The sequence below is a fragment of the Orcinus orca genome, chromosome 11 (genome assembly GCF_937001465.1).
Source record: "Orcinus orca chromosome 11, mOrcOrc1.1, whole genome shotgun sequence".
In the NCBI taxonomy this organism is placed as follows: Eukaryota; Metazoa; Chordata; class Mammalia; order Artiodactyla; family Delphinidae; genus Orcinus; species Orcinus orca.
This window is the reverse complement of record NC_064569.1, coordinates 85,234,205-85,255,989: the sequence shown is the minus strand read 5'-3', so window position 1 is coordinate 85,255,989 and position 21,785 is coordinate 85,234,205. Positions and strand designations below refer to the sequence as shown.

The window sequence follows — 21,785 nt, the reverse complement described above, 5'->3', positions numbered from 1 at the left end:
GGGCCACTTGTTTAGTGGAAGTAAAGGGAACATGATTCCCGGCCCCGGTTGCAAAAATCCTGCCCCCTTTGCAGTGAGTGGTGTCTGGTCCACCGCCCATCTCTGATGGTCACAGACCAGGGAAGTCCGAACCAGACTGGACTCAGGGAAAGACAGCGAGGGAGCTTGGCTGCACCGAGGCAAGAATGGGCCATGCATTCTTGCAGCCCAAATGTCATCTGGTTGGGAAAAGCCACATGTCATGTTGCAAATACTATGCGGGTGGGGGGCAGCATATGCAACATTTTAAGCTGGCGTGAAGGCTGCCTGGACTGACCAGCTTGTTAAACCTGAAGGAGAGTATTGCAACTTCAGATGGAATCTGAAAAACGAATACCGGAGCTCAGCGGCCGAGTGAGAAGGAGCGTTGTGCATGTGGCCACATTAACAGGGACACAAGGCCAACACGAGGTACTGAAAGCGTCCCAGGAGACAATCGCCGTTCAACTCCACCCTGCAGTTCGGGTGTTGCCCTGGACGACAGCTTCTGCCCTTGGTTTCCCCATCTTAAAAATCGAGGCGCAGGCAGGCTGCACTCAGGCAGGCGGATGAGACACTTGCACTTGGTGGAGGGAGGCGATTGAAAAGAGAGGGAAGGCTGAGAAATCACGCTTCGCAAGGTCCGGGGAAAACACCGCAGGAAGCAAGTCCGCACAGACCTTAGCAGAAGCGCGCCTAAGTCCCGGTCCCTGGAATCCCCCGCCGAGCAAGAAGGCCGCTGGCCGGCTCCGCCGTGCCCCGCAGGACCTACCCGCAGCACCTACCCACAGCACCTAACCGCAGCTGCCCCCAGCCCGCTCTGCAGGCTGGCACAGCTGCAGCCGCTCGGCGCACGGGGCGGGGCCGGAGGCGGGGCCGGGGCCGGGGCGGGGCCGCGCCGGGCGGGCACGCGGGAGGCGCGGAGGGAGGGTGTCACGCCGAGGGAAGCGGCCCGCGGCGGAGGGAGGGAAGGCCGAGTCCTGGAAGCGGAGCTCCGCGCTGGGACTGGTTCCTTCGCAGCCATTTTCTGTCCAACCAAACAGCCGATTGGAGACGGGAGCCAACCAGGGCTGCATTGGAGGTTTGTGTCTCGCTTCGGCCAATGATCGCTCCTAAACCGACTCCACTTTAGCTCGAATGAAATGTCCGTCTCCTCCCGGCGCCGTCCCCGCCGCCAACGCCGCCGCGGCCGGGGGCACTCGCCTCCCTCCCGCCCGCCCTCCCGCCCGGGCCGGAGCCGGGGCCGGGCGGGCGCCTGCGAGGCCTGTCCCGCTGCGGGCCCGGCCGAGGAGCGAGCGCGGGGCCGCTGCGCGGCTCTTTGTGCGCGGGGCCGAGGAGCGGCGGGACGCGGGCCAGGCCGCCCCCTGCTCGCCGCCGCCGCAGAGCGCCGGGCCCGAGGCCGAGGAGGGGGCGCCGGGGCACCGTCGGGCCCCGCTCTCGGCGGCGTCCCGGCCGGCTCCATTTTGTGCGGAGAGCCGGCCGGGGGGCGGGGGGACGCAGCCAGGACCTCCGGCCCTGATCCTGACCCCTGGGCCTGGCCGCCGTGCGGGGGTCCCCGGGGAGCGCCCCTCTTCCGCCCGCCGGTCCGCGGAGGCACGGCGGGGCCGGGCCGCTTTGTCTGCCCCGGCACCCCGAGCGCCGCGCGGCGGGCGGGCGTTGGGCGCGGGCCCGGGCCGGGCGAGTCGGGGGTATGCGCGCCAGGGGCGTCCTCGCCGCGCGGGCGGGACTGACAGGTCGGCCGGGCGGGCCGTGGGGCCGGGGCCAGTCCGCGCACCTTCGTGGGGAGGAAGCGAGGTCCCCGGGAGGAAGGAATGGATTTGGTTTCCCCGCAGTCTGGTTTGCGCGTAAAGAATGCAGCCATCTGGCGGCTTGCGGTCCCTGGACTTGCCCCGAAGGTGGGAAGGAAGCCTTACGGATTGGACTAAGGTTTTAATCTTGGGTGGGAGGCGGGGAGGATATGTCAGGCTTTAGGAGTAGTAGTCTCCGAGAACAAAGAATTAGAGGACCCACAAGTCGTAATCTCGACCGAAGTACTCTAATGAGATGATTTAAGCAAGGTTAGGTAGCGTATGACCTTTAAAAAAAAATAGTATCCCACTAACCTGCATGGACTCCACGGTTCGTGCCACGAATCACTGGGATGGTTTCGGCTTTCTTCTATGGAAACTAATCAGCAATATAAAGTGATGAGGTAAACCGATCAATGTAAGTGGCATTAACAAATAGGGATTTTATTTGTAAAGTATTGAAAGTTTAACCCAAATACCTTAAAAGGCAATTATTCCTTCCTCACACTGCTGCTGTAGTTTTTAATTTAAGGATTATATTGATGCAAAACTCTGGTTTTGATGCCAAAGAATGGAGGGTGGAGGAAGGAAGGGTCTACTGCTTTTCTTGGATACAAATTTGCATTTCTTTAAACATTAAACAGATGTATGCATTCCCTTGAGCTTTCATATATATCATAACCTGCCTTTAAGAAAATATATACCATATGAGGTGATAGTGTTTTTCTTTGATATACCGAATCTAAATATATACCGACTCAACTATTTGGGTGAGTGTGGTGAGGTGTGGCACCCCTTTCCCCAGCAAAAATACATAAATATCTACAGCTTCTATATTTTAAGGATTCTGAGGATTTTTTACCCCCCCAGAGACACCCTTTAAAAAATAACACTTATAGCTACAAGGAAGGAATTTTCCGGGCAGCTTTGGGCTAGGAAGAGGACGATATTTGGAAAGAAATTAGAAATTCCTTTTAAGATTATAACACAGTGGGCAATGTCAGCCAGTCTTTGCTGCCTGGACCCTTGTAATGGCATTTTAAAATTCAATTCAGTGGTTATAATTTTTTCTGCCATTTACTAGATTTCATGCTTGAATGTGTATCGGTATTTTTTTCTTCTTTTAAAAATTAACACTGAAAGGGTATGTTTTTTTCCCCCCACTCTCCATTTAATCGTTTCACTCGAGAAAAGGAAAAGCAAATGAGAAAGGGAGATTGTAACATTGTTATAGATGCTAGTTTATTCAGCTATTTATGCCTTAAGGTGAGAAGGAAGTTCTATTGAGATGCAATTTGAGTCCAAAATGGTGGTACCTTAAAATGATAAAGGTCTTAATTGTGTTGTTCTCTGGGCAACATGTATCTTCTTCCCGCTATAATCTGAGATATTTAAAAGCGTTATACTCTGAGGTAAATTTGTCTTGCCTTTTGAGCTTTTGGACTCTAAATCGCACTCTAAAACAATAAGAAAATCATCACCAAAAAATTAAGTTGATAACTGGGGTGTTCGTGTCTGGGTGTCGATATTTTAAATAGTTTAGATATGTTAACATGATTTTTGGTCTCTTGCATATTACATAATTTGGTGTGTTGTGATGAATATTTATGATGAACATGACTAAATATAGGGTTATGTTGGAAAAGCAATACCTCCCCCCGATGGCATTAACTTTTTTGTAAGTTCTCCAAAATATATCTTCCAATTTAACAAACATTTATTGGGTGCTTGCTTTTTGCCCCATTTTTTAGCCATGCACTCCATCAAATAAGAATAGTAGGTAAAATTATATGTGCCTTTTTAAATTTTACTAGGAAGAAAGCCTATAGGCTAACTTTTTTACTACTAATAGATGTTTATCTTCTAGGTTGGAATTGGGCAGAGATTAGACACCTTTTTAGGCAGGTGTTCTTGAGTACCACTGACAACACGGTTCTCAAAGTATTTCTTGACAGTAAGTATGTTTTATCATTTTGGTTGTTAATTTGATTTGAACTGTAATTAGCTGGAAACAAAATTGTAACTGATTTATATTGGAGATTCCTGATAGAATGAATGCCTTTCAAAGCCAGACAGTACCTCTCCTCATTCCTGTTGCTTTCTTCTTTCTAGGGACTTGCATATATTAAGTGTTTCCTCTGGGTCCTTAAGAGTTGTCCAGGCTACAGGGTAAAAAGCCATCCCAGCTCTCAAGAGGCTATCTGTTTAGCTGGTAGGGCTTTAGTCAAATTGAATACTTAGAGGCAAGTTATGTGTGGAACAGAAAATGCTGGTTCTAAGGGTAGCACAAGTGAAAAGAGAGGTGTGGTGGGCTTGGTAGTTGGGAATGTCATGGAGGGAGCCTGCAGGGTTCGAACTGAGCCTTGAAGGATGAGTGGGGTTGGATAGGTGCAGGCTGTCACCATAAGCAAAAGCCTGAAGGTAGGGGTGAGTGACTTATGTTTAGTGGCTGGGCAGTAGATCTGCATGGTCCAGGTGGGGATTTCACAGGATAATCCAGTGAAGAGATGCCACGTGACCTGTCTGGATACTTAATCTTGAATCTGATACTACATCTGTAACATCAGGCATGTCACAACTTCCTTGAGACATGATTGCCTCACTCCTAAAACAGAAGAACAAAAACAAGAACAAAAGAACCTGGTGGTCCCTAAATAAGGTTTTTTTAAAAAAATCAGCCCTGAAGATAGAGTTGGAAACCAGTTTAGTTAGGTTAAGTAGGGGAACCTCTCATGTAAAGCCATGAAATGGTTTGGATTTGATGCGGAAGACTTTTAGAACCATTATAGGTTCAAGAGCTATAGAAGCAATGTTTCAGTGAGATTGGTCTTAAAACTACATGTACCCAGGTAGGTTGGATAGTAATCCAGTGTAAGTAGAAAAGGAAGGGCATATCCAGAAAACATTTAAACAGATTAGGTAGATCTTGGAGGAGGTGGAAGAACCTAAGATGACACTGGTATAATTAGCCTGGAAGGGTACGTAGAGAGATGGCATTATTAACAGTGGAATTGCAGCAGTTAAGAAGGAGTTCTTATCCATTGCCTCCTTGCAGGGGATGGGGGAGGTGAATTTCATTTTCCGGTATCTTAAGTTTGCAGTGGTGGGATATCAGACATATTCTACAGGCCTGGCTTGCTTGAGTGGCAGTCATGATATAGTTGTAGATGTAGGACTTATGAGCATAGAAATGATATTTAATGAGTTTATTAAGAAAGTAAGGGAAGAAAGAGAAAACGATTGTTGGTTAAAACTAACAAGTAGGATGTGGGAAGGAAAGAATATTGCTTTGGAAATCAAGGGAGAAGAGAATTCCAAGCATAAATGTGGGGTCAGCAGTGGCCAGCACTACAAAGAACAGTCAAGTAGGTTGAAGGCACGATCTTTGGCAACTTTTGAGAGCAGTTTCAGTATCATGTTGGGATGGAAAAGCACATGTCACAGAGTTTCAATAGGACTGAAGAGGTGTGTAAGGACTGTCAGGGTGAGGATAAGCCAGACAGAGTGTGGAGCAGAATTAAGCTTGTATGTGTCTATATGTACTTGGTGTGTTTAATGAGGGAGACTAAGCATGTTTAAGGAAGAATGAAGAAGCTGGTACTAGAGATGAGGAATCTTTGTATTATTTCTTATCCTCAAAGAGATAAAAAGGAATTGATCCACAGAACAGGTGAAAGGGGTCATGTAAGAGAGAAAACTTTTTATGCCTGGGAAGAATATGAGAACTGTATTTGAAGGGACAGTAATAATACTAGGGTACATTTGCTGAGTTCTTACTGTGTATCATGTACTTTGCTAAGTGCTTTTTTGTTGTTGTTGTTGCGGTACGTGGACCTCTCACTGCTGTGGCCTCTCCCGTTGCGGAGCACAGGCTCCGGACGCGCAGGCTCAGCGGCCATGGCTCACGGGCCCAGCCGCTCCGCGGCATGTGGGATCTTCCCGGACCGGGGCACGAACCCATGTCCCCTGCATCGGCAGGCGGACTCTCAACCACTGCGCCACCAGGGAAGCCCTGCTAAGTGCTTTTTATACCATACCTTCACTTCTCATAGCAATTTCATTTTGAAAATGGGGAAGTTAATATTGTCCTTGCTTGAGAAGCATCTTTGAAGATTTTTAATATACAATCAGTAGACTCAGAATTTAGAGGACAAATTAAAGACGTAGGCTTAAGGACTATTTGAAAAACTATCAGGAACAAATACTATAAAGTACTTCGCATCTGAGACTCTGGACTTCGGTCTCATTTAGGTTGCCACCTTTGGCAAGTCGTTAGCCTCACATAACCTCAATTTTCTCACCTGCTTCATGGAGTCATGAACATTGCATAAGGTATTTAGAAAGTGCTCAAAAATGTTAAACATATTGAAGAGGGCACTACTTATCGCATTTGTGCAACAGATTATTAGTATAGTTAAGATACCGCTACATCAAAAAATTATAGAATAAAATTTACTAGCTTAGACAGCTGACCATTTATTTCGCATAATATTTTAGAGAACAATATTATCGGTTAAACTAAATACTTAGAATAGTCAATAAAGTTAATTTAATGGGATTTAACTACTCTTTGTCCATATTTCTCAGTTCCCTTGGAGCTAATGATTGATCATTTTACCCATTCTCGTCATTATTCTACATGCTCTTTCCTCTTTGTTGTCTGGATGGAATTCAACACTTCAGGGTCTCTGTTCTTACCAGGCTTGTAAGTATCACAGCTGGACATATCGATTCCACTAAACATTTATGGTCACCAACTTCAGCTAGGCTCTTTGCATCCTCCTAGCACTCCTGTTCCCTTCCTTTTGCATTCTTTGGTGAAAGCCATCTGTCTCCCCAGCTGTAAGAATCCCAGCATTATCCTTGGTTCTTCCTCCAGCTCTTATTCAGTCAGCCACCAAGTCTGTTGATTTTACCAACGAAAAAGCTCTGTAGTCTCTGCTTCTGCTGTCCAGTGCTGCTGTCCTGTTGATACTGGGAATGTTCATCATCTTTCCTGAACTCATGCCCTAAATGCAGCATTACAGTCCTTACTGGACTTCTGCCGCCATTCTTACTCCCCTCCAGTTCACTTTCTACACTGGACTGTAGCCAGAGTGATGTTTTTAAAAAGAAATCTGATTTGCATTCTTCTGATAAAACTCTTCTTTGATTTACTCTTGTCCACAAGATACTGCTTGACCCAGCCTCTACTGGCTCATTCCAGCCCACCAGTACTGTTTCTCAGTTTCCTTTGCCTGGAACATTCTCGTCCCATCTTTCTTTGACTGATTGCTGTTCATCTTTCAGTCTCAGTTTAAACGTCATTTTCTTAAGACGGCCTTCCTTGACTCTTTTAGACTAGTGAGGTTCCTTATGGAATAAACTCCCGAAGCATATAACAAAACATCTTTATTTTCCTTAGCACTGGACACTAGCAATTAGTTAATTATTTGTCATTATTTAATAACTATGTATAACATTTACTGAGTACTCCTATCGTACTATGGTAGGTCTTTACATGGTAAGTACTATTCTCATCCCACTTGCCAGTAAGTTGCAGGGAATTCAAACCAGGTGATCTGATTCCAGAGCCTGTGCCTTGGAAATACTAATAGGCTGTGCTCCCCACCCCGTCCCCCTGACCCCAGTTTACGTAACATTTGTCTTCTCTGCAAGATGAGGACAGAGACCTTGTCTTTGTTGTTGACCTGTGACGTTGTCGGCACATAGCACAGACTTGATAAATACAGGGTGCTTACTCGGTAAATATTTGTTCACTGGCTTACAATCTACAATCTATTTTGTGAATTTTAATAGGAAGTTTTAGACCTAGAAAAAGCCTTTGGGATGTATCTAGCAAGTTACCCCTCTCATTTCTTATATATATATAGGAGGATAGCTAGCATATTGTAAGCATCAAAGATGAGGCCAGCTTGTTGAATGGAAGATTCTAAGAGCCTTGGGGATTCCAAGATGGGAACACTGATTTTTGGCTTACAGAATAGGGTAAATCAGAAAGATTTCAGGAGGATGGGTGAACACTGGGATTAAAGTATGGGGCAGGATTTTAATGGTAGAAAGAAGAGAGGAAGACAGGAGTGGTGAAATGACAGAAAAGCTAAAACTTGCAGAACCAAAGACGCATACAGCTAAGCAGATGACATGTGGCTTATCTTCAAAGGAGGGAGGGTGAGATCTGACATCTGAGTACACTATGTGCCAGACTCTGTCCTTAGCAGGTTTCTAGTCTTTATTTAATTCCAACAACTCTATGAAATACTTTCAGAAGTAATTTTTAGAAGACTGAGGTTTAGAGGCTAATGTTCTTAATCCAGGTGATAATCTTGCTGCTAATTCCAGCGCATGACAAGATAATGTGAGTTAAACTTTTTGCTTTTAACACTTTTTTTACATTATATCTATAAATTAATCTCTCAGATCATGGTTATTACAACAGGGTCTTGCTCATCAGCTAATTTAAAAAGACTCAGGCTATCCTGTGGACATTGATTTAGCAAAGGATTTCTGTAACTGCCTCCAACCCCCCTTCCCAAAAAAACAAACTGTATTTGTTTCTTAGTTGTAGGCTTTTAACCACTTTGGTCCTGTCTCCTGCACCTTGATCTCCCCTAGGGCATTGTAAAAACCAATCCATTCACAGCTATCCTAATTGACCTCTCTTTCATGGCTAATAAATCCATCATCATATCTATTAAAGACAACTCTCCTAGTATCTTTATAGCATTTTAGGATCAAAATAGCATTTTATATTTGGAAAATGCTTCATACATATATTAGCTGTTTAAGATGGGGAAGGTGAAATTATTATTTCCATTTTATATAGAAATACATTTAACTGGTAGGGATGCTTGTTTTCAGGGATCAATAAGACTCTAAATCAGAGCTCACTGACTGCTGTTTACCTTCTCTTAGAGGGCACTAAGAAGCATCATAAATAGGTACCCTGTACTTTCACAAATTATTAAAGTAAGTGAATTCTATTCTCTACCCCCTTAAAACAGCTATATAAATTATGGAAATGTATCTGTATTTACAGTTAAATTAGATACCACAGTCAACAGATGCATCAAAGAAATGCCATGTTATTGAAGACTTGGAAACTAGCCTGGTATTTTAGTATTAGATAAAAATCCAACAGAGATGGAAAGGAAGAGGTGTTACATGAGGACTCAGATATTGCGGTTAATAACACTAAGTTTGTGCTGGGTCCTGGGCCTTGATAAACATTTAGCATCAACTGTCTCTTCTTGATTTGGCCTGAAAGCATATGTAAATTACACTTAATTTTTGCTATGCTTTTTATTCAGATAATGCATTCAAAATTTTTCCAGCCACAATTAGCCAGTCCCTTATTGTTCTGAATAGTATTATTTGCAAAGCAGAAAGACTTCCAGGATTTGCCATGTTGGAATGGAGACAGTTCAGGGCTTATGGGTCCATCCCCGCCCCGCACCCCCGCCCAGATTTTCTCTCTTAGAAATCATTTACCTCTGAGTAAAATTAAGCAGGGTTTTATTTTTATTTTGGCTGCGCCGTGTGGCTTCAGGGAATCTCAGTTCCCTAACCCACAGCAGTGAAAGCGTGAAATCCTAACCACTAGACCACCAGGGAACTCCCAGGGTTCTTTTAAAATAGTCATTGTAGGGCTTCCCTGGTGGCACAGTGTTTGAGAGTCCGCCTGCCAATGCAGGGGATACGGGTTCGTGCCCCGGTCTGGGAAGATCCCACATGCTGCAGAGCGGCTGGGCCCGTGAGCCATGGCCGCTGAGCCTGCGCGTCCGGAGCCTGTGCTCCGCAACGGGAGAGGCCACAGCAGTGAGAGGCCTGCGTACAGCAAAAAAAACCAAAAGTCATTTTAACTCTCATTTTTGTCTGTGGTTATCATTTTCCTATTTTTATATGCAGATCTCCAATCTCCCTGACCCCTCCTTTTCTTTTTTCCTTAACAAGTCAAAAGTCTGAGGGTGGGGGAAGAGAAAATTAACCTTTGACTAGAATTAGGGGTGATGAGCTTGTTCAAAATGTGGGTGTACTTTTAGGTTGCATGGGTACAGAATTGTGCAAGGAATCCATATGCTTCTTATACCAAACAACAGTTTAAACCAGGATATTGTCTCTTGTGGAACTTCTGTGAGATAGCAAAGAAAGTTTGCAGCGAGAGCAAAAAAGTTCGTGTAGGAATATCTGGCTTTAGCAGGAGAGCTGAACAGGCTGGATATATCCAGGTGGCTAACTACTAAGCTGATTTTGGCTTTGCTTGCCATTACAGAGATAAATTAGGTTGTAAGTCAGGGTTGCCTATACTATATTTGATGATTATGCAATTGAAAAGAAAGACGTGTGTGTTTTAAATTCATTTCCTTGTTTTGTTTCCCCGTTGGTCGTAGGCTTATCACTTAATAGAGGGTGAATAGGGAATCTTGAATCATTGGCAAATTATCAAAAGGTTTCCAAATCAAGAAATATGTTTTCTTTTAGTAAGCTTAAGGCTATGAAAAATTTAACTGACTCATCCTATGACAATTTATGAGCACTGAATCTATTATGTAGTTTTTAGACAAGTTTTATTGAAGATTATTGAAAGCTTTTTTTCCTCATAGATGGATGGTGACAGTTCCACCACAGATGCTTCTCAACTAGGAATTTCTGCAGACTATATTGGAGGAAGTCATTATGTTATACAGCCTCATGATGGTAAGAAAGCCACAATTAGAAACAAATTCACAAGTAGGAACAAATTAGAAAGTGGAAATTTTATTGATGTGATGTTCTATGTTACTTTTGTCTTTACAGGAAAATTAGCACTCTTGTGTCACAGTTTAGTGATAGTCTAAAAAGGTATACTTTGCTATTTTTATTAGAAATAGTCTTCAAAAGAATGATGGGTTTTAGAAAATAATTCTATAAAAGTATGCCTTTTTAAAGCTGGTACAGTTTCTTTAATGATTTGTTATTGATTTCCTACTTAAGTATTAAATATGGCGAATTCTTACTCAATTGATAAACTGAGTAGTTCTTTAGAGGGTGGTTGCTAGCTATTATATTTCTGGTACTTATGAACAGACTTAGTTTTGGTTTTTATTCAATATTAAGTTTTAACTTGTAGTAGAATGGCAGTATTATGTTGGCCTATCAGAAATAATTTGCTTTTGTGGCATTCTGATGTGTAAGATTAAAAAACACTAAGATATATTTTTGTAGAAGGCAGTTGGGGGTAGGTGATTATTTATTCCATCCTAAAACAGATATTCAAACAAGTTAATTTTGATAACATCATTTTAAACATGTAAAAATGTAAACTGAATCAACTTAAGTACCTTTCTTATTTAATACATATATTAATAAAAGAGTGGGAAGTTTACTTACAAGATACTGCATTTAATCATAAAAGGATATTATTTGTACTATGAAAGCTTCAGTTATATCTAAAAATTTACTTTCTGTAAGAACATTGGATTACTGCTATAGCTTTGTTCATAAACTATTACTACATTAGTGGTAATCCAATTGGGTTAGTAATATTCAAGTCCAGTTTTTCCATTCTATATAAACTTGGCTTTGGATAAACACACACCCTTTTAATCTTGTTATATGCATGGAGCCATAGATCACAGTCTCTTCTATTTTATAGCTAAGTTATGTAACAGATAATTTATGAGCACCTCCTGTTGGAGGTGCTGTACCAAGTCCTAGGAAGGACACAAAGCTGATCCCTGGCCTCAGGTAGCAAAAATCTAAGAGGGGGAATGAGAAATAAGGATTATAAAATGTGTTAGAGAAGAGACACAAAGAAGCACTTGTTTGAGATATTTTGTGAAAGGAGAGATCACTTCTGAAGGTGCTGTGGAGATGTATTTGAGCTTTTTGGAGAGTGGGTAGGTAGGACTTAGTAGGCAGAGTTGAGGATAAGAGTATTCTAGGTAGTGGCTTTGAAATTAATGAGGAGGCTCAGTTATGGCCCTGAGAAAATTGTGAAAAGAACTGCTGTCCTAATCCCTAAAAACGATTAGAAAATGAACCAGAATGTTTCTTATCTTAGATTGTCTGAGGTAGTCTTCTCTATCTTGAAGGAAAAATTATGAGAAGCTATAAACCTGTTATTTTTACTTAGATACTGAGGACAGCATGAATGATCATGAAGACACAAATGGTTCAAAAGAAAGTTTTAGAGAACAAGATATATATCTTCCAATTGCAAATGTTGCAAGGATAATGAAAAATGCCATACCTCAAACGGGAAAGGTAATGCTGAGGAGAATTTAACTGGGTTTTGTTTTTCAGGGGTGGGGAGGAGGGCATGTAAAACTACATGAACACATATTTCATGAATATAGTTAGCTGTTGATTTCAGTCATTCAGCCTTTCAGCAAAACACACATCTCAGTTGTACACACTTGGTTGCTGAGCGGCGCTCCTGCTCCCCACTTGCTGGAAGCAGATGAAACAGAATTAAGAATCGTTTTAAAAATAGGTGCATTGTGGGCTTCCCTGGTGGCGCAGTGGTTGGGAGTCCGCCTGCCGAACCTGCATGCGGGTTCGTGCCCCGGTCTGGGAAGATCCCACATGCCGCGGAGCGGCTGGGCCCGTGAGCCATGGCCGCTGAGCCTGCGCATCTGGAGCCTTTGCTCTGCAACGGGAGAGGCCACAGCAGTGAGAGGCCCGCGTACCGCAAAAAAAAAAAAAAAGTGCATTGTCAGAACTATCAGGTTTTGGGCATATGAAGTTGTAACTTCCGTAATGTTGCAGCAAAATTGGACCATGTTGGGCTGATGGATGTAGTAAGGATTTTCCCCCCAAATCTGTATGTTTGGAAACTTTCTCTATAATTAAAAATAGTAACATATATTTAATTCAACTGGCATGATCTTTTAAAGTAGTTTTGTCTTGTGGAGAAATAACTGTATAAACAGTTACTTATAACAGCTTTTAAAAACTCACTGTCACTCTACTTATCACTTGGTCTGAACTAAAGTCCACACTTTGTATATTGTTTTGTATTGCATAATAAGGTTTCTCTCATTTTATTGTAGCTTTGAAAATACTTATGAAAGTAATAAAGCTTACAAAGAAATACATTATTAAAATATATCACGAAGCCTAGAAGTTCCAATTTGAGTGGTCCTCCTTATGTTTTAAGGGGAAAAAAGCACAACTGCTGATAATTGCTTACTATGCTAGGCCTGCGCTGCCTGGTACTGTGGCCACTAGCCACATGTGGTTATTGAGCACTTGAAATGTTGGTCGAATGAACTGAGATGTGCTGTAAATGTAAAACATACCCCAGATTTTGAAGGCTTAGTATAAAAGAAAGGATAAAGAGATCTCAATTTTTAAAATGTTTTTTTAATTGAAGTATAGTTGATTTACAGTATTTAAAATATCTCAATTTTTAAATGGATTCTGTGTTTAAATGATAATATTTTAGATTTACTAGGTTAAGCAAAATATATTGAAATTAATTTCATTTTTTTTTTTTTTTTTTTTTAGCATAGCTGCTGGAACATCTAAAGTTATGTATCTAGCTCAGGTTATATTATCTTGTTTGACTGCATTTATGCAGTAACTCTTGTTACTTTTCACCAGGATGTAAAATAGGCATGGAGGTGAAAGACAGTATGTTTCAGCAGAGGATTTTGTCATTCCTGTTAGAAGTGGCTTTGGAATTGCATGATTTAATCTATTAGAGTTTCACTTTCAAACCCTAGACCACTAAGTGAAGAGTTGTCTTTATAATGAGATGGCAGGTGTGTGCTTCTTTTGGTAGGCTTTTTCATAAACTCAAAATGTATTCTGGACACTTTGTATCTTTATTAATAAAAATGTCACCAGATGTCATTATTTCACTCCCTTGTAAGCCTTACAGTGAATTTAGTTTTTAGTTTGTTTTTAAAAACTTTCTGGTGTCCTCACTGGTGGAAATGCCAGGGCAGAGAAGCGGTACCTAAGTCTAGCCCACAGTACACTCCAGACATAACAGGACTGATTTTCTTGGGGCACTTGGTTTGTAAGTTTTCATTTTTATGGGGTGGTAGGGTCATCCAGTAGTTGCTTTTAAACCTAAATTCTGTTTTGTGTGAACAGTTGTCAAGGCTTCTCTCATTTGTATTTAAGTTTTCAGTCTCACTCAATGAGCGTTGCAATTTTGATAGCATATGTTACGTCACTGTTAGCAGCATACATTTTGAAGGTTAAAGGTTAACAGTCATAAACTGAAATTTATATTCTTCTGAATAGCCTTTTATTTTTGCAGGTTTTTAGGAAAGTGGTGGTTATATTCCCTGCAGATTTACCTATGATTTTTCTCTTCAGATTGCAAAAGATGCCAAAGAATGTGTTCAAGAATGTGTAAGTGAGTTCATCAGCTTTATAACATCTGAAGCAAGTGAAAGATGCCATCAAGAGAAACGGAAGACAATCAATGGAGAAGATATTCTCTTTGCCATGTCTACCTTAGGCTTTGACAGTTACGTAGAACCTCTGAAATTATACCTTCAGAAGTTCAGAGAGGTAAGTAAAGTGTCTCCCATTATGTTTTTAAGAAAATAAGATACACTATTCACTTTTAACTTTTTAAATGTATTAATCATTTCTCAGAAGTATGTAATCACTTACATTACTGAACTTAAATAGGAAGTCCTTTCTTTCTTCCTTTGTATTACTAATGGCAGCATAGTTGTGTAATGATTAAGAGCATGGACTCTGGATTTAGACCATCTGGATGCTGAACTCTGTGACCCTGGGCAGCCTGTTTAAGTACTTTAGGCCTTGGTTTCCTGGTCTGTAGAGTGAGGCTAATAATAATAGTACCTACCTCACAGAGTTACTGAGAGGACTAATAATCCATGTACAGCCCTTGGCTTGGCACATACAGAGTGCTCGATAATGTTAGCACATGCTGTTATTGTTACTAATTTAAAAGAGGTAGCATCTCAAAGCTTGCGGCCTTTTAGATAAGAAAAAGGGAATTATAACTATAACCTTTTCTTATTATTGATTGAATTCTTCTATATTTCCTATTTGGTTTTTCTTTGCATGTGGTATGAATTTTGTGAAAATGAATTGAGATCAGCATATTTATTTCTACACTCCAACTTGGGTGTCAGATCCACATTGCTTTCAAAATACTTTCTTAATGTCTCTAGTGTTAGAATCCCATTAAATTAGTGATATCTGCACAGAATGACTAAAGTAGGAAGAGAATGTGTAAATTCTTTACAGAACTTTTCCAAATCTTCAGCATCATTAGAACCTGAGAGTGGACAGAAACTTAGAGGTCTCTGATCCAAACTGTAATTTTGATTTAGGAATTTTAAACTCCAAACTGGCTGCTGTAGTGCTGGCCGAGAGCTGCAAGTATAGTTAAATGATAACTTGGGTCATTTGTAGTAGATCTGCAAGCTGGGTATTTACAGTTTTTGCAGACTACTTCATCTGTAAATAGACTTCTCTTTTCCTTTTGATGTAGTGTGGAATAACTTTATTTTTACTCATAAATATTTTAGATTTTCTAGGTCATTACTAACACTGTCTTGTGATGACTACTGCATATATAACAGCATTTTGAAGGACCTTTCCATATGTTATTAACCAGAAGCATTAATAAATACTCTGTATTTTGTAATAATAGAAACTCCTAATTTTAGGAAATAAGTAAGCATTCTCATTTAGGAAACAGGTTGTTGTTGTTTTGAATATAGTGATTACTTGTTTGATTTCCCTTCCTCAGGCTATGAAAGGAGAGAAAGGAATTGGTGGAGCAGTCACAGCTACAGATGGACTAAGTGAAGAGCTTACAGAGGAGGCATTTAGTAAGCAGTGTTATGATACATTTATGCAGCTACATTCGTTCTTACGAGTCATGTAGATTGTTGGCAGTGATTAATTCTATATGTCTGCAGTAGAACTTTTGGAATATTAGCACTGAGTGTTTTGACATAGCACTATTTTGAATAGTTCTTACTAGTTCATGCCCTTATATTTGAAGTCAGTGAGGGATAAGCATATAAATTTTAATTCTGCAGAGATTATAATCTTTCACCAATAGTTCTAATGGATTTCCATAGTCCCTAGTTTTTGGTTTAAGATTCACATGAGAGGAGTATTGAGAATTGTTGTTTATAATATAAAATCTTGTGATTTAAATAAATTCGAACTGAAGGTTTCTTAAAAATTGAGTGTTGGGCTTCCCTGGTGGCGCAGTGGTTGAGAGTCCGCCTGCCGATGCAGGGGACACGGGTTCATGCCCCGGTCCGGGAAGATCCCACATGCAGCGGCGCGGCTGGGCCCGTGAGCCATGGCCGCTGAGCCTGCGTGTCCGGAGCCTGTGCTCCGCAACAGGAGAGGCCATAACAGTGAGAGGCCCGCGTACCCCAAAAAAAAAAAAAAAAAATTGAGTGTCATTGGTGAAATAAAAGGTCCTATGGTGATTATGTTTCTCATATAAAATTTATATGTATATATATATTTCTTATATTTAAAATATATGTTGCTTAGTTATGTAAGTGTTGCTCCCAACCAGGCCTCACAGTGTAGGTCTACTTATGAGTCAGAAACTCCATCCAGTCTTTTATGCCCATGGGGAATTAATTAGCGAAAGTACACTTAAGAAAACTGAAAAATGCTATAGGAAAAAAATGTGCATTTTTAGGGAACTTTTTTAAATGGAAAAAATCACACAACCTTAAGGTTCAGGTCAAGAAAGCAGATGCAGTTCTTTTCCTGCTTTAACTTTTTTTTTTGTCTTTTAGCTAACCAGTTACCAGCTGGCTTAATAACTGCAGATGGTCAGCAACAAAATGTTATGGTTTACACAACATCATATCAACAGGTATAGTACCTTCTTTCTATTAATACTTTAAATAATTAAAAAAATTATATTCATTAATTTTTTTTAATCACAGGTAGTTAACGTCAACACATTAAGAATCTGATAAAGGTTGTTAAAAATTGTTTTCTCCAAATATATAACTGTGTATAGTATTCTCTAATGGTTACAGATATGTACACAGATGTTCATACAGTTCACCCTTCATATCCACGGGTTCCACACCCATGGATTCAACCAACCATGGATCATGTTTCCGATCTGTGGTTTGTGGTTGGTTGAATCCACAGATGGAATTTGCAGATGCAGAACTCATGGATACTGAAGGCCGATTAAAGGACTTGAGCGGGCTTCCCTGGTGGCGCAGTGGTTGAGAGTCCGCCTGCCGATGCAGGGGACATGGGTTCGTGCCCCGGTCTGGGGAGATCCTACATGCCGCGGAGCGGCTGGGCCCGTGAGCCATGGCCGCTGGGCCTGCGCGTCCGGAGCCTGTGCTCCGCAACGGGAGAGGCCACAACAGTGAGAGGCCTGCGTAATGCAAAAAAAAAAGAAAAAAGAAAAAGGACTTGAGCATCTGTGTATTTTGGCATCCACAGGGCATTTTGGAACCAATCCCCCATGGATATTGAGGGAATGAATGTATTTGCATAGATTTCTATAAAGATACACAAATTATTGAAGGTAGAGAGAATGGAGATTTGGGGTGGGAACTAGACTTATTTTTCATCGTCTGTTGTTTTTACTCTTTGAATGTTTATAATATACAGGAAACTATTTTTTCTTTAATTCTGCTCAATTTAAATTTTCAAATCTTAGATTTCTGGTGTTCAACAAATTCAGTTTTCATGATCCGAAGAAATGATGGACTGGAGAGTGTAGAGAACTGAGTCTGTATGATTCCGGAACAGAGACATTAGAAGGAGCTGACTGGTGAAAAGATGTCTCTTTGTATATTAAATAGTTGTAATGTAGCTTCCCAATGCTTGACTAATTGAGGTGTTAATTCTGACTTGAGAATCTTTTTCATGAATGATTTTAAAGAAAAATTTGGATTTTAAAGGTATTAAAATATTTTTGTTTTGTACGAGAGTTTGTTGCTCTGTATGACTCCTGTATGCATTGTATATTGCAGTTTATTACTGTCAGAGATTTGTAGACAGTTTCTTATTTTCATATTGAATCATGTTACTTTTGTAATAATTCAAGTAAGCAGCTGGGTTAATTCATGATGTTTGCCCTTTTAATAAAAAATAAGGGTAGAGTTCATTTTGAATGCAAGTTGCCTTTATTATAAATTTGAGTTTGTCTTGGTTATATAATACTTTGCATGATAACCTAGCTAGATTTTTAGCATTTGCCATATTTATTAACTTTTTTGTAAAACATTCATAGCTTAAGCAGCACCATTTTTTTTAAAAAATGTAATTGAGAAATTAAGTGTGAATGCAGAAGCAAATATTGTCGGCCCTATTCAAGCTGGTGCCCGTTAACAGTGTTTACACTGTTCATTGTGCCTGTTAAGATAGTGTTAGTTTATTGGAGCTTTTGTTAAGACTAGATTTGTTTTTGAGTTACATTATTATGAGTGTTGGAATTCATTGAAGTTTAATGTAGTCCTAGTGCTCTTGAAATGGTGCCCCTTTCATTTTGTATGATTTTTCCAAAGGCATATCTTCAAATACTATATAGTATCCTCTTCCAGAAGAGGAATTTCATAGTCTGATGGTAAATGTCCTCATTTTACCTTTTTAATTGAAATGTCAAGTTTCCTATTATGCTATGGGAACCAAGAAATATCAGACATCATTGTGTGTATACAGAGCTTTTTTGCATGGGTGAGTGAATGAAGTGAAGAACAGAGTTAGTGCTGTGAATGGTGCGAAAGAGAAACCGCCAGCTTCTAGTGTGCTGTCTTGATCTTTGCAATAAACTAAATTTAGATAATGTAACTTTGTATAATTTACTAGTATTGTACTTGGGTTGTTCCTTTTTTAGAGTGAGGATTTGTATTTTCTCACCTATTCTTTTTGGTGATAACTAACTTGAGTCTCTTTATTTTTTTTTTTTAAATCAACAATTGCTCTTGTATAGTTTGCCTAAAAGGCACTTTGAGTGAATGTCATCTTGGAAGGACACTCACATTATAAGGGAGAAGCAATTTCCTAGATACAGGCTGGACAGAAACATTTACTTTGCCAGAAGGAGCTTTTGCGGGCACAATTGGGATAATCTGAGGTTAATAACTCCCTCACTACCTTCCCATTTAAAAAATAATCTTCATTACAGAAAATTCAAACGGGCAAAAAAGGGTGGTTAAGCAAAACCAACTATCATCCTACTATGTTAAAAACAACCAATGTTAATATTTTGGTAAATATGATTTGTCCTTTTACTTTGCTAAATATGTATATTTTTATAAAAATGGGCTCATACTTGCATACTGTTTTGTAACATGCTTTTTTCACTTAATATATTGTGAACATCTTTCCCAGGTCATTACATAGTCTTCTACTTTTATTTCTTTATTATTCTGTTGTATGGCTGAAACATAATTTATTTAATCTTCTATTGGACATTTTGACTATATACATCTTTTCACAGTTATAAACGACACTTCATTGAATCTTGTGTACATCCATGACTGTTTTCTTCAAATAAATTCTATTAGTAGAATTGTTGGTTTAACAGATATGCAAAATTTTAAGGCTTTTGATACATATATAATTGTATTTTTGAAATAGCTTCCATTTGATCCAGGCAGTATGTCATTATATAACTGATAAAAGCACTTGATCTTTGGTTATCAGGTTCTTTCTCTAAAGTTTAAAGATTGAGCTATGTATAAGAATCAAGATTAAAAAATTAGACAACTTTAAAATGTATATCAGTATATACCAAAATAAAATTCTAAATTTAATAATTCGCTATTAGTACTAAAACTTTAGAGTATGTAAAATTAGGTCAATTTTGGATTATACGGGCTTCATACTCTGAAAGAACATTGGCAATTTGCACGTGTCAGGTCCATAATCCCCTTTTATGCATGTGAGAAGTAGTGCTGCCTTCTTACCTGGCTATGTTGCATGTAACTGAATGTCATGTTTTCTCCCCCCCGGAACTTAAGTATATAAGCTCCTACAATAACCTAAAAGTTAGTTTTTAAAATAATTTTGTATGTGTTGCTTTATGAGTATCTAAGAGAGAAATGGGCTTCAGTGATTAAGCCATAGAAGAAGGGACTTAAGTTAGCTTCTATCTATCTATCCCCTCACTACCTCGTTATAAACGGGGATGCTTTAGTCCAGAGAAAATTTTTTTAAATGCTACCTTCCCAGTGTCATATGCTTGGGTATGATGATGTTTTAAGCTATTTGTATATCTTTTCCTCTTATAGTATACTATCTATGCAGTATTTTCCTTTCTTCAAAAACATGCCTTCTTGCATATCAATTAGGCCTGAAAAATGAAAAAAAAAAAAAAAAAGTTTCTACCATTTACCAAGAATGAAATCTTGCAGTGCAAGATTTTTGGAAAATATATTTTCTCTTAGGGAAACTTATTTTATCAGCAGTCCAAAATAAGACAATATTTCTTGCTTTATGTGATAAAATACACTTCTGAGGCAGAAGACCTAAATAGACATTTCTCCAAAGAAGATATACAGTTTGCCAACAAACACATGAAAGAATGCTCAACATCATTAATCATTAGAGAAATGCAAATCAAAACTACAATGAGATGATATCATCTCACACCGGTCAGAATGACCATCATCAAAAAATCTAGAAACAGTAAATGCTGGAGAGGGTGTGGAGAAAAGGGAACACTCTTGCACTGCTGGTGGGAATATGAATTGGTACAGCCACTATGGAGAACAGTATGGAGGTTCCTTAAAAAGCTACAAATAGAACTACCATATGACCCAGCAATCCCACTACTGGGCATATACCCTGAGAAAACCATAATTCAAAAAGAGTCATGTACCAAAATGTTCACTGCAGCTCTATTTACAACAGCCCGGAGATGGAAACAACCTAAGTGCCCATCATCGGATGAATGGATAAAGAAGATGTGGCACATATATACAATGGAATATTACTCAGCCATAAAAAGAAACAAAATTGAGTTATTTGTAGTGAGGTGGATGGACCTAGAGTCTGTCATACAGAGTGAAGTAAGTCAGAAAGAGAAAGGCAAATACCGTATGCTAACACATATATATGGAATCTAAGAAAAAACAAATGTCATGAAGAACCTAGGGCTAAGACGGGAATAAAGACACAGACCTACTAGAGAATGGACTTGAGGATATGGGGAGGGGGAAGGGTAAGCTGTGACAAAGTGAGAGAGTGGCATGGACATATATATACTACCAAACGTAAGGTAGATAGCTAGTGGGAAGCAGCCGCATAGCACAGGGAGATCAGCTTGGTGCTTTGTGACCACCTAGAGGGGTGGGATAGGGAGGGTGGGAGGGAGGGAGACGCAAGAGGGAAGAGATATGGGAACATATGTATATGTGTAATTGATTCACTTTGTTATAAAGCAGAAACTAACACACCATTGTAAAGCAATTATACTCCAATAAAGATGTAAAAAAAATAAGTAAAAAAATAAAAGCCAAAAAAAATAAACTTCTGAGTCACTCAAATAAGTGATACTGGATGAGATCTATACTGAAAGCTAGTCTATTTTATTAAAAAAATTTTTTTTTTAATTTATTATTTTTTTGGCCACGCCATGCGGCTTGTGGGATCTTAGTTCCCCAACCAGGGATTGAACCTGGGACCCTGGCAGTGACAGCGCTGAGTTCTAACCACTGGACTGCCAGGGAATTCCCAAAGCCAGTCTATTTTAAATGTATAATTTTGGTATCCCTGAATTAGGCAATTTATTAGTTTATGTAATAATTTATATATATATTGACATTAAACTCACATTGTCATATAGTGTGCTCATGAGTAAAAAACAACAACCCTACTAACTCTGTTTTCAAAGAGTTGTACTATACTGTCTAAAAACTATTCAGTTTTAGTTTACGGTTTCTTTTAGAGCTGGAAATGTTACTTTGCTTAATTTCACCAAGTTTAGCTTCCTCTTTCTCGTTCTGCTCCAGCCATCCGGGTCCCTTGGCTCCTTGTGCCGTGTTGTTT

The 21,785-nt window shown here is 39.9% G+C and overlaps 1 protein-coding gene across 7 annotated transcripts; it reads left to right on the top strand.

Annotated features, from left to right (window-relative positions):
• The first annotated feature begins 954 nt into the window (after positions 1-954).
• NFYB (nuclear transcription factor Y subunit beta) lies at positions 955-19,255 on the top strand. 7 transcript variants are annotated; one of them, XM_033427591.2, is made up of 8 exons: positions 955-1,099; positions 3,673-3,759; positions 10,409-10,502; positions 11,920-12,050; positions 14,118-14,315; positions 15,535-15,616; positions 16,556-16,635; positions 16,923-17,510. In XM_033427591.2, the coding sequence occupies exons 3-8, from the start codon at positions 10,409-10,411 to the stop codon at positions 17,004-17,006; spliced, it is 669 nt and encodes a 222-aa protein (XP_033283482.1). In that variant the 5' UTR covers positions 955-1,099; positions 3,673-3,759; the 3' UTR covers positions 17,007-17,510. The 7 variants fall into 7 exon arrangements, 5 of the variants coding, with proteins under 5 accessions (XP_033283482.1, XP_004269490.1, XP_033283481.1 ...); XM_004269442.4 differs by having other exon boundaries at positions 958-1,099; positions 17,449-19,255; XM_033427590.2 differs by lacking the exon at positions 955-1,099 and adding an exon at positions 1,206-2,209.
• Positions 19,256-21,785: the final 2,530 nt, after the last annotated feature.